The 18,534-nt window shown below is 42.1% G+C and overlaps 2 protein-coding genes across 3 annotated transcripts; one reads left to right on the forward strand and one right to left on the reverse strand.

Moving 5' to 3' along the window:
• Positions 1–1,428: 1,428 nt before the first annotated feature.
• On the forward strand, positions 1,429–10,416 carry LOC124660165 (transcription factor GTE5, chloroplastic-like). Of its 2 annotated transcripts, none has more exons than XM_047197961.1 (4): positions 1,429–1,639; positions 5,159–5,248; positions 5,891–6,588; positions 10,110–10,416. In XM_047197961.1, exons 3-4 carry the CDS (start codon positions 5,962–5,964, stop codon positions 10,149–10,151), a joined length of 669 nt encoding a protein of 222 aa, XP_047053917.1. In that variant the 5' UTR covers positions 1,429–1,639; positions 5,159–5,248; positions 5,891–5,961; the 3' UTR covers positions 10,152–10,416. The 2 variants fall into 2 exon arrangements, with proteins under 2 accessions (XP_047053917.1, XP_047053918.1); XM_047197962.1 differs by lacking the exon at positions 1,429–1,639 and adding an exon at positions 2,311–5,086.
• Positions 10,417–15,176: 4,760 nt separating this feature from the next.
• LOC124660169 (transcription initiation factor TFIID subunit 7-like) lies at positions 15,177–17,720 on the reverse strand. The gene is made up of 5 exons (XM_047197965.1): positions 17,594–17,720; positions 16,437–16,570; positions 16,247–16,366; positions 16,088–16,148; positions 15,177–15,631 (listed from the first exon to the last, which is right to left on the reverse strand). The coding sequence occupies exons 1-5, from the start codon at positions 17,718–17,720 to the stop codon at positions 15,486–15,488; spliced, it is 588 nt and encodes a 195-aa protein (XP_047053921.1). The 3' UTR covers positions 15,177–15,485.
• Positions 17,721–18,534: the final 814 nt, after the last annotated feature.

Genomic DNA, 18,534 nt, shown 5'->3' on the forward strand with positions numbered 1-18,534 from the left:
TTGGATCTTTAGATCCCCTATGTTGTATTAAGACTGGATCATGTGATCCTTTGTTGTAAGACGATTATGGGTTGTAAAAATGATGTGTTGTGATATCAATCTATTATGTCTCGCAAAAACAATATTTCTGGGATTGCGATGAATGGCATAATAGGTATCTGAACTTAAAAATCCGGGTGTTGACAATAATCCATACCTCCGAATCTTCAGAAGAGGATGTAGGAATTTCGCCCTCGCGACAACCTATCAAGTTGCCTAACCGCCGCAACTTCTGTGCAGTGCGCTGCTTCATGAACTCATGGTTACAAAGCGCCAAACACGGCGTTCATGTTTGGCGCCCCCCGGCTTACAAGTCTGATGTAGGGGAGAAGACCGGTAGGCTGGATGAACTTCGTGTACCGCTCGTCATACGGCATGTCACTTACTTTACCGTGGTAACGAATTTTCAAGGGGTGAAGAACCTACAAGCACATCCAGACACATAATATTATGCCATATCCAATGGAATAAAACAAGTGGTGTTAACAAAAATAAATATTAGTACCTTTCCCTTTTCCGTCATATGAAAAGTACGGTGATCCTTGTCATACTCATGATCTATGAGATACACCATCCTAAATTTTTTCACAAATACACCATATTATGAGCCATTCCTAGCAAATATGAGTCTATCAACAAATCTATGGATAAACACATGCATACATATGAGTATCAACAAATATTAGCCATTTCAACACATACATACATAAGGTTTTCACACATACATGTAAAATTTTATATCTAGGGTTCTAACAAATCTATGGTTAAACACATGCATACATGAGGCTATCAATTTCAACACATAGAATATAATTTAGATTCCACCAACCAACATTTCAAATCTAGTTTCCATGTCTAGGGTTCATGTACAAATCTAGCAAGATCTATGAAATTAGTGGATGAATGGGAGTGATTCGAAGGGGATTACCTTGAGGAATGGATGGGGAACGATTTGGCCGGTCAGATCTGACGAATTCGTGGCCGATTTGGTGGGAGGGGGGCGGAGGAGAGGCGGGCGGCGGTGGCGGTTCCTTGTTTGCAGAGAAGAAAAGAAGAGAGAAGAAGAAGAGGGTCGGGCTCGGGCGGGCGCGGGCGCCACACATAAGTGGATGTGTGGCGCCGGCGCCACAGTTTCAATGTGTGGCGCCGATGTGAACGACGCCACACATCCTGCCACGTCGACTGGTCAGCGTCGAGCACGCCACGTTGGATGATGTGTAGCGTCGCTTGCATGGGCGCCACACAGTGAGGTGTGACGCCGATGAGAAGGGCCACACAAAAGGGTTAGATGTGTGAAATAGTTTGGTCGGAGGTGTTTTTTTTTAATAAATGGGTTATTTTTGTCGAAATCGCCATCAAGCCCAGCCGACCTAGCCCTCCCCCTATCCCTATCCTCACCCGACACGCTCTGCCCTAATCCACGCCGCTGCCGCCCACGACGCCGCGATATCAAGTTTGCGGGGATTCGCTAACTGCCGGCCGGAGCTTAGCCGGAGCTTTGCTGGAGCACCGCTTCTGCTGGCCAGAGCGTTGCCGGAGAGACGGCCGGGGACCCAAGGACAAGACCACGCCTGAGGCGCTGCTCTTCCTACTTCGACTGGTTTGCCTCTCTCTAGCTGGCCCTTTAGTATTTTTATTCTTTCCATCAAGCAATTGAGTAGGTCTGGACGTGTTTAGCAGTACCACATGGGAAATTTTGCTTCAGCCTTGAAATCTACAATCTATGGCACAGACTTATGGATCGATCTAAAATTTGGTCGACAGATGTGCTGTCCTGGTAAACCGTGATGCTGTACAAATCTGAATGCCAGTTCTAGTTATTTTTGTCTCCAATTGATCCTGGTAATTCTGCATATCATTGCTCTTGATGTGTGTCTCATCTAGAAATTAGCTGAATATTTCACCATGGCTAATCGTTAGTCGTACCAACAGTATATTTGTAACTTACTCCATAATGAATGGTAGCGGTTTGATTTGAACTAGTTTTGTCCTCATATTTAAATCCGGCCAGTCACTTGTAATTTATTTACAGAATTTTGTATCAGCAAAAAAGAAAAACCAAATACGGTGATAGCATCTATGTTGAATAAAACATGCTACTTTAGGTAGAGACGTGCTGTAAGATAAAATAATAATAGTTTGAGTAATATGTATATAGGTCCCGATGGTTAACTTGGTAGAACGACTAGCGTGTATGATTTAGAAGTATTGTTGTGATTTCTGGTGCCCATATTAATTCTTGCGCTGAATGCCGAGGCTAAGGCAAGTGCATGACGAACCCCTGTCTCTATATGATTGTCCATTGTGTGATTGTTCGATTGATTGTTCTCATTTCACTTGACAGTTTTGTGTCCAATTTTGTTCACTTTGTTCGGTTTACTTGATTTGATTCACCTCTTCATGTTCAGTTCACACTTCTTGTTTTATAGCTAACTCGGTGAGAAACTGTTCACAAGCGGCTAGTTTCGAATTAAGTTTGGTGAGAACCGTTTGCTTGTGAGCTAGTCCGACGGCTAATTCTTTCCATGTTAACCCGGTGAGAAACTGTTCCAAGCGGCTAGTTCCGGTGAGAACTGTTAGCTCGTGGGCTAGTCCGGTGACATATTCAGATATTTGGTTTCAGTCTTCAAGACAACAAAGATGTTCTACTGTTCATTATTCATGAATTTTCTTACGGCTCTAAGTGCACTTGCTGAGTATTTCTGTACTCACTCTTGCGTTTCATTCGGTTTTCAGGTACTAAGAAAACGACATATGCATGGGAGAAGGGTGTAGCACATTCATCACATCACTTGATCAATTATTTCTAGACAACGCCTAGTGAACAATCTGTAGTCAGTAGTGTCCTATTCAATACCAAGTGTTTTGAATTACCTAGTGTGAGCCTCTGTTTTGCTCGGATATTTATTTATTATAACTACTAGCTATTTTTGGAGATAGGTTAATGCTTTTTGTTAATATTTCTAAATTGCTTGTCATGGATGTCTTATAAACAAAGGAGGTGCCGTCTGATATTAGATGTTTTCCTATAATTAGTGTTATTGAGATAGTGTGGTAGCATCGCTAGATATGGTAGAAATTTGGGATGTTACAGTTGGTATAGCTGGTATCAGAGCCTAGGTTTTAGATCTCTCGGTTAAATTTTGCCCTCTTCTAAAACAACTAAATACATGACCTAGATTTAATAACAACTAAAAATTTGACACACTCGTGCATAGTAGGATGGGTTCCGGGTCATGCATTGCATTCAGGCTTTTGTTATGTGTTAATTCCGATTTTCGAGTTCTCTTATCTATATGTTGTGGTGCCCGTTGGCAGGCCGTTGCCATAGGAGGCTTGCAGTGCCTTGCTTTAGGTACTTTTTAGTTAATTTTTGTATGATGATCACCTCCTTGTTGAAAGTTAGTAGTTGACTCTAGAAGTTCCCTTCGTATTTGATGAAGTTAGTATTTGAAAGGAAAAGTTTGGTCTCTTATGCAATGCCTTAAAGGCATGAATACCAATATGTTTATTGTTGGATTTAGATTTCCGTAGATACATCAATAGTTCGAAAACTTATGTGGGTCCAAACCAATATGAGAAACTCTTTCCCCTTTCACGTCCTATAAGCCATAATTCTGCCGGGCATTTTTATTCCCATTCACTTCTTTCTCTATAGTCTACCCAAACTTGTGCATTTCTCCTGTGCGGCAACCATCATCCAGTTTGTTTCTTATTCGATCTCAATGAAGCCCTTTCAGTATGTATCTAGGACCTTTGACGCAAATTGATGCGTTTCTAACTCCATATAGATTGCTTCTCAATACAGTATCCTTCAGATTTAGTAAAATTTCTTGTATAGATTCTTCAATACCTAACTTCAAATATTCTGCGCCGTCTTTTAAAAATGCCTACTCCCTGGTATATCCTTTTTAAGTTAGAAGAGTGTTATTTTCCTATCCTCTAAGATAAATTATTCTTTTTCAAGTTGCTCTTGATCTCCAATGCGACTCTTTGACCCATGTTGTCTGTCAATGGTATTTGTAGAATCATACGCAATCCTAAGAGAGAATGAAGGACCAGTAGCGTAGTTTTTGTAGGCTCCGGATAATGGACAAATGGGAAAAAACCCTGAACCTTGTTTCGTGCCCATGAGATCATTTCATGAAGTGTGTGAGGATGTCCGAGAGTTAGGTTGCGGGATTCACTTATTCACGTGCAGAGTGAATAGTTTGGGTGCGGGATGGATTGGCCCCCATACCGACTACTCTTAGGATTAACTTATTCACTTATTATTTGTTCTTGTTACGCTGAAGTGGTGAATCCATGTGTGCCTTTACCCTTTAGACAACCGACTATGTGCAGCCTGGACCATAGAATGGTAATACGTTCAACCTTTAATAGAGGCAAGCGCTGCCAAGCGTAGGAGCTGCGGTGAGGATAAACCAAGCCGATATTTTCAGGTTATCTTAGGAAACATCTCATTTTAGCCCACGATGCGAGTTTCCGATAGCTTACCTAGTGTTCCCTAGTTGTGTTGCAAAGTTGAATGGTGATGGTGGAGCGATAACAACTACATTCTTCACAAGGATTTTAGGATTGACAATGTCAAATGAGGTTTTTTTTTCTGACCAAGATGCTTATTTCTAAGTCCTTTGAATGTGTGCCGAATTCCTAATTTTAGTTTTACATGGAGAAACTCCAGGACCATCACATCAATAATATAGAGTGGTACCTTGATTTAAAATTGAGTCTAGTGGTCCAGTCAACCGAGCATTGGAAGTTGAGAATTCGAGGCTGAATTCTATTAAAAGTGGGGAGACTGTAATACCCCGGATTTTTTTTTTAAAAATGTCTCTGACATAAAATAAATATAGTTGATCAAGATTGGCTTTTGTTGTCTTTTGTTCACCGCACGTCGTGTTCTTCTTGTTGAACTCCTAAAAAAAAACTACCGGACTGTTCAATTTTGAGGTCATACATACAACCCCTTAGCCTAGCACCGCCAGCGATCCGAGCTGCGGCTGAATCTTCCCCGCTACGCCCCTTATCTTTCTCTCGGTTTCAGGTCAACCTTTCTCCATTTTCTCCCAGTATCTTGCGGCAAATCCCCTTTTAAACCCTAGTTTTCCCAATTCAGGTAGTGAGGCAATGCGAGCAGAAATAGAAGAATCATGGCCCCTGCAGTGATGTGCTTCTGAAATGGAAGAAACGAGAGCAGAAAAAAGAGGTATGTATATGATTTATTTCTTTTTTCTGAAATGAAATTGCCATACTTAACTGTGGATGTGTTGGGGATAGGGATTTGGTGCACATGGGCAAACACATCAAAAAGTGTCTTTGACACATGGGCACCAGTGCTCCCTCCACTTTCAGATTTTTAAATTTTTTAAAATCTCACACTTCTATTTCTCCAAAAATTATGGCATTAAATATGTAGATACATATGTACAGGAGGAGTCTACGCAAAAAAGTCCCGGTAAAAAATACTTAAAATTTTGAGAAATACAAAATAAACAAATTTCTGACAAAAAGACATACTATTGTACTACCATTTACTGTCACAAATTTGTCTTTTTTTAACGGGACTTTTTTGCATACACCCATACTGTACATATCTATTTATATATTTAACACCATAATTTTTAGAGACACAGAAGTGTGAGGTTTTAAAATTTTGAAAAATCTGAAATTGAAGGGAGCACTGGTGCCCATGTGTCAAAGACACTTTTTGATGTGTTGGAGTTAACAAAGTCGAAGAGAATTCCGACCTTTATATGCTGCATATGGCCAAGCGATGATATTTTAATAATATATTTTGCCAGGGAGTGAATCTTGCCATAGTAAGTAACCAAATTGACCCATTTTGCAGGGTTATAAAGATTGCTACATTCACCGTGTAAAATTGCCCCAATACTGAATCACAAAAACCCTCTTGGCCCTATGCCACCCCGAAGGCTTCGCGAATCGCCTTCACCGCCCTCACCGATTCTCCTCAAGAAATCTAAGTGCCATGCCGGTGCCCACCTTGCCCGCCCCCTGGAGCGCATCCGCATGCTGCTGAACAAGTTACTGCAACATGAGGACGGGTGGGTTTTCGCCAAGCCGGTGGATTCACTCAGCCTTGGCCTGCGTGACTACTACTCTGACATATACGACCCCATGGATCTTGGCACTGTCAGCCGCCGCCTTAACGGCAATCGCTACATGGACCTGCACTCATTTGCCAGAGATGTGAGACTTACCTTCCACAATGCCATGGTCTACAACGACAAGGGCGATGATGTGTATGAGAGCGCAGCCGAGCTCTCTGAAATCTTCGAGTCAGGGTGGGCCTCCATTGAACAAGAGCTCCCTTCGCCGCCATCAATCACAGACCGGAGGATGAAGCTCAAGGATGAGCTGCCACGGCTGTCGAAGGGCTTGCAGAGGAGAGCAGTCGTTATTATGAAGGACATAAACGCGTGGCTTCAGGAGGCGAATGGGAGGGTTCAGGTGGATTTCGACAAGGCGGACGAGGCAACTGTTGACAAGCTCGAGTGGCTGGTTCTCTTGGGTGCCATGCAACAGGTAATTACCGTGTCCATCTGGTGCCCCTTATGATTCTGAACTGCCGAACATGTTTATATTGCAACACATTTTCATAATGCTTTGGTAACAATCTTATCCTAACTGAACTTTCTTCTTGCAATGCTGTTTAATGATCTTGTTCAAGCGAGGAAATAGCATCTAACACCACATGTTGGTGACTTTTTTGCAAGGAACCACAGCATGCGTTTGTTTTTGCATAGAACACCATATTTTGCTTGATCGTTTGCACAAAACACATAGCCAATCATTAAAAGCTTTAATAGCCAGTTAGTCAGTCTAGCCCGCTATCACAAAGGGTAATGTGGTATTTTCTCTCCTTATTCAACCGAATTGGTATGTACATATCAACTCGTCCCGATACCAGGAGGAGGCAGCCAACTTCACCAAGTTCACGGTGACCCGAAGACTGTCGGCCTTGCTCGCACATTGGTCAAGGCGAGAGAGCGCTTACGGATCGCCTGTCGTGTTGTCCTTAGGCGAGCCTTGCCCGCACACATGTCGACCCAAACGCTGCCATGTTAGCCCGTGGAGGCAGAGGGTGAATTGGCATGGTCCTTAGGCGCGTCACCCGTGGTGGGAGCGAGCTTGTCATGCTCTACCGGCTCCGTCCGTGTCGTGCGGAGGTGTGTCAGTTGTGCTGCGTTGTCCTAGACTCACCCATCCCTATCAGAGAGCTCGCCATCCTGAGGTCATTGCTGCTCTGTATTGTTAGGATGCAAACAAGCACGACAAGGCAGCTCTCCGCGCCTTGCCGCCTCGGCGGTACTGCAGTCGATCAGTGAGGCGGACATGTCGTGCTTCGACTGTTCGAGACGTCCTCTCATAGTCCTGCTATGACCTAGATAGGAAGAAGCCTGTTGACAACACGACATGGTTTGGCGCACTACATCGGTGCCTGACCGGACATGGTCTCTCGTTCGTCGAGTTTGTGGGAGGGGTGAGCATCTACTCCACCACCGTGGACAAGCAACCGCTGCACATAACGGTGGCACGACAGTAGAGCACCAGGACGCCGACCATGGATTCCCACGGTCCCGTTGTCGGTCTCATCCCCACCGCTAGCAGAACACCTCATGTGATGATGTTGCCGATCACCGGGGACCATGGTGAACGGTAGCCGCCTTCGCTTCGTAGCTAGACGAACCGGCCCGAACATACCAGTTCAGACGACAATGGAGATTAATTGTCCATTAAAACTTTTAATAATGGATTATGTGTTTTGTGCAAGTGATTACAATAAAATGTGGTGTTCCTTGCAAAAACAAACACATGTTGTGGTTCTGTGCAAAAATGTCACCAACATGTGGTGCTATGTGCTATTTCCTCTGTTCAAGCATGGTGAATATTTTATGAGTTTAGGAAAGGTAGAAGTAGACGTAACGCCTTTCTGGGATTTCACCTATTAGATTTACCGTGATGAACCAGATTGGATGCAGTCCTGGCCCTTAACCCGTGGATCACAAATTGAACACTCTGATAAAGGAGTTGGAAGATTGGAGCATATTTGTTTTCACTACCAGAATTTGTTCTTTGTGATTTCCCCGTTGCTCATTGGATGGTGCAGGTCCTCCACTGCCCCCCCCCTACTGCTGTGGAAGTGGCGTACACTGTCGAAATATTAGGTCTGTTTGGATTCCAGCCAAAGCTTACCTTACCAAAAAATGGGGTGGCCCCTGAATTTGGTGGCTGTTTGGACTGCTGCCAAAGAATTGGCTTGCCTAGCCAGCCGCCCATGTGCTAGGGTTATTCTCGTCAAATCACGGGCGAGTCGAGGGTGCGGAGAACCTCCACCTACATGTTGGCATGGTGACTTGCCCCCTTTGTTGGTGGGTCCAATGTATATTTCCACTTTTTTGTTGTCATGTACTGCATTCAGCAAGCGTGTCGATTTTTTTTTCATGTGATTAATCGGTGGGTCATCACATGATTAGTGCGTACCAAATTCCACCTGAAGCAATCGCATGTTATTCCTTTGGTGAGTTTTTTTTTCTTTGCCTGCATCTTACATATCTTCTCATATTTAGTGAATTGACTTGTCAAATAGTTTGAAGACATACTATGTTCACCAAATCAGTTTGTGCAAATCAAACAGGGATCTATTTTGCCAAATATTTGGATAGTGTTACAAACCAAACAACAACTTGCAAATTTTTTGGTCATGCCTTGGTGGGGCTGGTTGTGGCTCAAACCAAACACATCCATTGTCCACTGTAATATTGCATAGCGTCCATGTTTGTTTTTAGGTCTGAGCCATGGGATGGAGTTTTTTCTGTTTGATGTGACCTGCATTAGTGATTATGCTAGATTGGTACGCAAACATTGCTCCAAAGAGGTTATCAGTTATATATAGCAACATAGTAAAATATATCAATTAGATAATTTAAAATGCATGTGATAAGTGGAGCGCTGACTATGTATGTTATGCTCGGATAAACATTACCCAGGATGATGGTTGAGCATCCTCCTAAAGGATATGAGAAGTACACACATCTGTTGTTTTGGTTGTCTGATTCACTGTACTGTGGCATTTGAAATACCTTAATGTCTTGGATCTGGTTTTGCCATGTTTGTTAACTATTGTTGTGTAAATGATGGCATGTATATCAATGGATAATATTTATGGAATCAGGCAAACGTTTTTTTTTTCATGTAATGGATATGAGTGGTAATTATTTTCTTGTTGCTGGCTTGCTGCAAACTTTAAGTCAGGAAAGTATGATATCCATTAAGTTGCCCAAATGTACTTGGGCCAGAATAATGCTGTTATCTGGCTTTGTAAGAATAAAACGGCTTTGTTGTTCGGTCTTTGACATGGATTAGTTAGGTTTGCACCCACATCCCAAAAAAGGCTAGCCACCTCACCGATCCACATCCGTAGCTAACCGCAAACCTATTACAACTTGCAATGGTTGCATATTGTGAATGCATATATATGTAATGTTTCACTTCAAAGTACTAATATGCTTGAATGTAGTCTGCTATATTTTCAACTGAGAATCTGTGGATGTTTATCTTGCCATCAGCTTGTGTTTGAGTAGTCGAGATCACTACTGTAGATGATTAGACATTATTAAGGATTTGAAATCAGACTCTTGGTGTGTACTGATGGAAAGGAAGTCTACCTCAAATTTAATTATAGTCACAGGATTCACATGGAGTTGATGTAAATTTGCATTTACGACTGCTGTTAAAATGCCTTGTAGTATCAGGCAATCATAATCATTTTTTACTTGCCATTGTAAATCTTACACCTAGATTTCTTCTTCTTCTCTTCAGAATAGTTCTCTTGATAATTTTTACTGATGAAAAGCAATTTCAAGACCGTGCATACTACTGCATGTTATGAACACGGAGTAGAAGTAGATATGCATGTCACACCCACGACCATTGCTATCCTTCTAGTTTGAAGGAAGCATAAAGACGCCATTTTCAACGTCGGCATATGGATCCTTCTAGTTTTTTTTTACCTTTGATTACGATGTTGTTCTTCTTGGTTGCAGGAGGAAGAAATGCTGGATAGTCCCAGAAGATGTGATGCATGATTTTACATCAACTGTCTCTTGTTCTTTGGAGTTGCGTGCTTTGCCCGCCATCAGTTGTGTCTCGGTTCCAAATGTTGCTGGCTCAAATACCACTTTCATTTCTGTGAATGAACATCAGTGTATGATATCTAAGATGTACTAGCAGTAGATACCCAAATTAGTACTATTTAATGCATACCCCAGTGTCAGTGTGATTGTATGATTTGGAGTTTGTATTGCTGAAGGCTATTATGTTTCCTGCTATGTCAAGATTAGACTTCTGATACTGAAGAGATGCAAGGACCTATGAAATGTCATGTTGTTCCGTTGTTCAGTAACTATGTAGGTGCACTAGATTTGAAACGCCCCCTCCCCCCGAACGAGATCCTCTAACATGAAGGGAAGTCATGGTTGCTTCTTTACATCCATATGATTAAGCCTATTTTGATCAAAATTAATTTGCACTTTCTAAATATGTGGTACCCATTTACAATAATTATTTATAATTAAACTTATGGTTGACTATTCTTTAGTTCAGGAGATTCATATGAATAGTAATTATGTACAGTAATTTAGTACAATACCGATAAAAAAAATGTCAGTGCGGTTGTATGATTTGGAGTTTGTATTATCGAAGCCTGTTATGTTTCCTGCTATGTCAAGATTAGACTTCTGATACTGAAGAGGTGCAAGGAACTATGACCTGTCCTATTGTTCCGTTGTTCAGTAACTATGATTTTGTGGTTACAATTTTATGATGTTAACTGCTGCCCCCCTCCTCTCGGAACGAGATCCTCTAACATGAAGAAGAGAAGTCATAGTGGCTTCTTTACATCCATATGATTAAGCCTATTTTGATCAAAATTAATTTGCGCTTTGAAAATATGTGGTACCTATTTACAATAATTATTTATAATCAAAATTATGATTGGCTAGTCTTCAGTTTCGGAGATTCACATGAACAGTAATTATCTATAGAAATTTTGTACAATACCAATTATAAAATGTTTGCTACATTACCCTAACTTGATGTTAGCGGATCCCGTCCCCCCCGCCCCCAATATAAATTTAAAAATGTATGTAAATATGTGATGCCCATTGTTACTGATGAAAAGCAAGGTCGAAGATCGTGCATACAACTGGATGTTATGAACACAGAGTAGAAGTAGATATGCGTGTCACACCCACAAACATTGCTACCCTTCTAGTTTGAAAGAAGCATAAAGGCGCCATTTTCAATGTCAGAATATGGATCCTTCTAGTTTTATTTTACCTTCGATTACGATGCTATTCTTCTTGGTTGCAGGAGGAAGGAGCGCTGGATAGTCCCAGAAGCTATGATGCATGATTTTACATCAACTCTCTCTTGTTCAATGGAGTTGCGTGCTTTGCACGCCATCATTTTGTCTCGGTTCCAAATGCTGCTAGCTTAAATACCACTTTCATTTCTACTTATGAACATCAGGGTATGATATCTAAGATGTACTAGCACTAGATATCCTAACTTAGTACTGTATTTAATGCATACCCGAGTGTGGTTGTATGATTTGGAGTTTGTATTGCTGAAGGCTATTATGTTTCCTGCTATGTCAGGTGCAATGAACTATGAACTATCCTGTTGTTCAGCAACTATGATTTTGTGGTTAGAATTTTATGCTCTTAACTGCACTAGATTTGCCCCCCCCCCCCCCCCCCCCCCCGAACGAGATCGTCTAACGTGAAGAAGGGAAGTCATAGTGGCTTCTTCACATCCATATGATTAAGCCTATTTTGATCAAAATTAATTTTCACTCTGTAAATATGTGGTACCCATTTATAATAATTATTTCTAATCTAAATTATGGCTGGGTATTCTTCAGTTTAGGAGATTCATATGAACAGTAATTATCTAGAGTAATTTAGTACAATACCGATTAAAAAATGTTTGCTACATTACCCTAACTTTAAGTTAGAGGATCCCCCCCCCACCCCCCCAATACCGATTAAAAATGTTGGTAAATATGTGGTACCCATTGTTACTGGTGAAAAGCAAGGTCCAAGACCATGCATACAACTGCATGTTATGAACACGGAGTAGAAGTAGATATGCATGTCACACCCACGACCATTGCTATCCTTCTAGTTTGAAGGAAGCATAAAGAAGCCATTTTCAATGTTAGAATATGGATCCTTCTAGTTTTTTTAACCTTCGATTACGATGTTGTTCTTCTTGGTTGCAAGAGGAAGGAATGCTGGATAGTCCCAGAAGCTGTGATGCATGATTTTACATCAACTGTCTCTTGATCGATGGAGTTGTGTGGTTTGCCTGCCAATTGTGTCTCGGTTCCAAATGTTGTTGGCTTAAATACCACTTTCATTTATGCGAATGAACATCAGGGTATGATATCTAAGTTGTACTAGCACTAGATATCCTAACTTCATACTGTATTTAATGCATACCCTATTGTCAGTGTGGGTGTATGATTTGGAGTTTGTATTGCTGAAGGCTATTATGGTTCCTGCTATGTCAAGATTGTACTTATGATACTGGAGAGGTGCAAGGAACTATGAACTGTCATGTTGTTTCATTGTTCAGTAACTATGATTTTGTGGTTAGAATATGCTATTAACTGCACTAGACCCTGAACGAGATCCTCTAATGTGAAAAAGGGAAGTCATAGTGGCTTCTTCACATCCATATGATTAAGCCTATTTTGATCAAAATTAATTTGCACTATGTAAATATGTGGTACCCATTTACAATAATTATTTATAATCAAAATTATGGTCGGCTATTCTTCAGTTTAGGAGATTCATATGAACATAATTATCTACAGTAATTAGAGGATCCCATCCCCCTCCACCCCGCGTCCCACAATACCGATTAAAAAAATGTCTGTAAATATGTGGTACCCATTGTTACTGATGAAAAGCAAGCTCGCACATACAACTACATTTTATGAACACTGAGTAGAAGTAGATGTGCATGTCACACCCAGAACCATTGCTATCCTTCTATTTGAAGGAAGCATAAAGACGTCATTTTCAATGTCAGGATATGGATCCTTCTAGTTTTTTTACCATTGATTACAATGTTGTTCTTCTTGGTTGCAGGAGGAAGGAACGCCAGATAGTCCCAGAAGCTGTGATGCATGATTTTACATCAACTTTCCCTTGTTTCGATGGAGTTGCGTGCTTTGCCCGCCATCAGTTGTGTCTCGGTTTCAAATGTTGCTGGCTTAAATACCACTTTCATTTCTGCGAATGAACATCAGGGTATGATATCTAAGATGTACTACCACTAGATATCCAATGCATACCCTAGTGTCAGTGCGGTTGTATGATTTGGAGTTTGTATTGTTGAAGCCTATTATGTTTCCTGCTATGTCAAGATTAGACTTCTGATACTAAAGAGGTGCAAGGAACTATGAATTGTCCTATTGTTCCGTTGTTTAGTAACTATGATTTTGTGGTTACAATTTTATGTTGTTAACTGCCCCCCCCCCCCCGCCCCGCCCCAGAACGAGATCCTTTAACATGAAGAAGGGAAGTCATAGTGGCTTCTTCACATCCATATGATTAAGCCTATTTTGATCAAAATTAATTTGCGCTCCGTAAATATGTGGTACCCATTTAAAATAATTATTTATAATCAAAATTATGACTGGCTAGTCTTCAGTTTCGGAGATTCATATGAACAGTAATTATCTACAGTAATTTAGTACAATACAGATTAAAAAATGTTTGCTACATTACCCTAACTTGACGTTAGAGGACCCCCCTAATACCGATTAAAAAATATCGGTAAATATGTGGTACCAATTGTTACTGGTAAAAAGCAAGGTCCAAAACCGTGCATACAACTGCATGTTATGAACATGGAGTAGAAGTAGATATACATGTCACACCCACGACCAGTGCTATCCTTCTAGTTTGAAGGAAGCATAAAGACGCCATTTTCAACATCAGCATATGGATCCTTCTAGTTTTTTTACCTTCGATTACGATGTTGTTCTTCTTGATTGCAGGAGAAAGGGACGCTGGATAGTCCCAGAAGCTGTGATGCATAATTTTACATCAGCTGTCTCTTGTTTGATGGAGTTGCGTGCTTTGCCCTCCATCAATTGTGTCTCGGTTCCAAATGTTGCTGGCTTAGATACCACTTTCATTTCTGCGAATGGACATCAGGGTATGATATCTAAGATGTACTAGCACTAGATATCCCAACTTAGTACTGTATTTAATGCATACCCTAGTGTCAGTGTGGTTGTATGATTTGAAGTTTGTATTGCTGAAGGCTATTATGTTTCCTGCTATGTCAAGATTAGACTTCTGATACTGAAGAGGTGCAAGGAACTATGAACTGTCATGTTGTTCCGTGGTTTGAATTATATGCTGCTAGCTTGCACTAGATTTGACACCCCCCCCCTCCCCCCCAACGAGATCCTCTAACATGAAGAAGGAAAGTCATAGTGACTTCTTCACATCCATATGATTAAGCCTATTTTGATCAAAATTAATTTGCACTCTATAAATATGTGGTACCTATTTATAATAATTATTTATAATCAAAATTATGACTGGCTAGTCTTCAGTTTAGGAGATTCATATGAACAGTAATTTAGTACAATACAGATTAAAAAAAATGTTTGGTACAGTACCCTACCTTGACGTTAGAGGATCCTTGACAAGAGGGGTACAAGGTTTTGGAGAGGCAATGTAATGATTGTAACAAGTGTGTTTGCATTGGATGTAATATTTGCAGTGTCCACCAGTATTTTAGTTCACGCTTAGAAGTAAATACGGTGCCACAAATTTTACGTTCAATCCAAATGAGGTCGATATTTTGTCTTGAAAACGAGAGATTAGTTCTTGAAGCCAACGAATATGACTCACAGATGGACAATGTATTCCCCAAAAAGGAAGTATGTATTCCCCCTGTTCACATTTACCCTATACTTGGTCAAACTTTTATTCTTTGACCTTAAGTAAACCCAGAACGTAAGGTAAATAAAAATGAAGAGTAGCCAATATTAAAATCACATAGGCATGGTGAAGGCAAGCATATTTAGTTACACAATGTGGTGGATAAAAATATTGGTTTTGCATCGCGATTCATAGTTGCAGCCGATTTTTTTCCGGTTACAAGTAAGGTTACAACTACAAGGACCGAGGCACCACAAGTGAGTATACATATACTCTTCTACCATAATGCTAAGTCACACCATTATTACTGAGATGGTAATCAGCAGGCCCTAAGGCAACAAGCATGAGCTCTTGGTTGGTAGAGATGCATACACATTGTGTTCATCTGAATCGCTAAATCCACTATGTTTGCTCAGCCAATTGAAGCGGCACTGTATATCCTGGCCAACTTCAGTTATCTGATTCATCAGAGTCAGTCCTATCGGGCTCAGCTTCTTCGCCATTTGCAGCAGGCTCTTGAGCTTCAGGCTCGGGTGCACGAGCTGGTGCAGCTTTCTTGGGGCCTTCACCAGCTCCTACTACACTCGTATTCTGGTCTACAAACAAGTTAAAGAACTTCATACTTAGATGGACTGGCATGAGGACGACGAGATGATATACTTTTTATGATGGTTCGACAAATGAATGCAATGCAGTCATGATAACCAAGTAGCAGATTTCTACAAAACCTATGACTCATTGTTGACCTTTCAACTAATCTGTAAGCCTCCTTGGAGGCACATATCTGTATCAAATTCTTCTATGCAATGAAAAGAAACGCAATGTCATTGCGTTTTCTCGAAAAAAAGAATGTCATGCTTACGAGATTCACAACATTATCTTTAAGTTACAGGGCGAGCAGTTTTGTAAGTAGATGAGCCATTAGAAGTACAAATCTGCCAGCCAAACAGTACATAACTAAACAAAATTACTTTCCATTTTTTCATTGTAAAAGGGGTAATGCATTTGACAAATCACAAGCATTTCACAAATCACACGGACGAAAAGGATACTGACAGATACTCCTTGCATGATACTTATAAGATCGTTCTCAACTCGGTTAACAAGATCTGCCTGCAAAAAGAGCACACACAAGAATTAAGGCCCTGATTAATGTTGTATTTTCATCAACATGGGAAACAATACAGCTGAAGGGTAGCCAATTCATATACACTCAGGTCAGGTTCTCTGCGATAGCGTCGCCTGCGTGCATCCCTCATTGGAGGAGTAAGTCCATGCTTGTATTCAACTCCTTCTGGAGCAGGATCATCCTCTTGTCTTACCATTACCATCTGCATCAGTTCAAATTGATTATAAGGCCTAAAAATTAACTAGATGGTACACACAAATCTTCAGCTATACCTGACCGATGTCAGCAGTTTTAACTAAAAATGAATCATCATATGTCTTGTATGACTCCACAACGGCTGGGAGATCCAATAGAGATGCAGGGAAGCTCTGGTTGCCAATCATAAATGTGCCACTCCTTCCGTCCTCTATAGGAGGAAAAATACAATCAATCCAGAAATCAATAAGGATTAATAAAGTCCAGTTTCTAACATAATAATTATAGAGCAATGTTTTAAGTTGTATTCTTAAAAATCAAGAGACCACTGAGTTGTTCTATACTGGAAGAAAGTGAATAAACAGAATGAGCACATAGAAAATGCTACATCGAAAGTTGGGCATGAATTAATTTATCAGCATCTGAAGTCGTATACTAAGAGCTTGACATGCCACCATGGTTTCATGAAAAGGCCTAATCTCTTCAGATTCGTATTAATGAACTCAAGTATACTTTTATTACCAATACTGGCTGGTTTCATGATATTGTACAGATATAAGGCAGGTTAAGCATATCTCAGCCAATAAATGCAATCTGGGCAGCTTGTGAATAGGGGAATATGAACACAGACATGAATTAAGTGAATTTTTCAAATCAAGTTAGTGTTGTCTGGTCGATTTGGCTGTCTGCACATATTTTGTCCATCTAACAGTAATCAGGAGCCATTGACAACATATCTCGTCCGGCGTCCGCAGGCAGGGCAAAACCCAGAATTGAGCATCTGTTAAACTGAAATGTGAGCAGGCAAACTGAAATGCACCGTACTAATGGCACAGTAGCAGCTGCGGAACCTGCTATCTACATATTGCAACCTCTTGTTTGCAAATGTAGGGCATGAATAGGCACACCCTTAATCATGGTTGCACTTTATCCATGTTTCAGTTGCCCTTCCATGCATGCCCTGTATTCACGCGCTCGAACCACAGAAGAGCCAGCCATCTCCAAAGGGCCCTCAGTAATCTTCACTGTGCCTGGATTGTGCATTCCATCAAACAGCGTACAGGCAAGCTGCCAGCGAATTCCCCAACAATTAGTCGCCGCTGTTGCAGCGAAATTCTCCAACAAATACCCAACTCCGCCGCCCCTCAAACCCGCAGCCCTACTGGTCTTACAACAATTTCCCGCGAAAACAGAAAGTAGAATTCGCGGAGCGCAGAGGAGGGAGAGGGGGCACCTGAGAAGGAGAGGTCGAGGGAGGCGTCCTCGGGGTTGGAGGATGAGCCGGCGGCGGATTCGTTCATGAGACGCTCGATCTGCTCCGCCACGGATGGCGGCACCCGGAGGATGAACTGCTCCTCCATCAGGCCCAGAGAGCTCCCTCTTCCGCCTTTACCGACTCTTGGTGGATGTACGACGCTGAACGGTGGGCCCGATTGACTGACAACGCCGCAGGATGGTTCCATCCATCCGGTGCGAGGATCTGGGCCTGGTAGCGCCGTATCACATCCCCACAACCCATCAAGCGGGCATGGGTCGAATTGGACAAAAACCCGGCTCCGCGTGGCAAAGTCGGTCCAAATCTGGGTCGCGTTTGTGTGGCCGCATACTCCTATCGCTGGCCGCTCGCGTTCTCCTCTTGTCCTCCCCTAGCCCGTCTGTCTGCCTCCCAAAACACAGCCCTCTCGCACACATCTCCCACCGCTCCGCCGCCACCCCAAGACCGGCGATTTGGGAGCGCTGTCGACGCCGGCCACCGTCGTCGAGACACCGGCTAGCGATGCAGAAGCATAGGACGCGGCCCCGCGCTGCTTTCGTGGCCTAGTAGTAGTGTCGGAGGACGCCGTTGCCGACGCTGTTGTCTCCTCGCCGTCGCGAGACCTCCCGCCGTCAGCAGCTTCGCCGTTGCCGCCAGAGGTGAGCTCTCGTGCACCGTGTTTCCAGGCCGCAAGTCGGCCGGGACGACCATTGCCTACAGGTCCCTACGGACGCGTTGGAGGGCCTCCGCCTGCGAGGTGTTCGATGAAATGGGCGATCTAAAATTTGTCCCATTTCATCTGTAGATCATGGACAGCAACGACGAGTACTTCTTTAAGAACTTCATCGACACGTCGTCAGACGAGGAGTCCGACGACGACTTTCTCACGGAGGCTGCGCTAATCATCCACGAGCACAATG

This window comes from Lolium rigidum, chromosome 6 (genome assembly GCF_022539505.1).
Source record: "Lolium rigidum isolate FL_2022 chromosome 6, APGP_CSIRO_Lrig_0.1, whole genome shotgun sequence".
Taxonomy (NCBI): Eukaryota; Viridiplantae; Streptophyta; class Magnoliopsida; order Poales; family Poaceae; genus Lolium; species Lolium rigidum.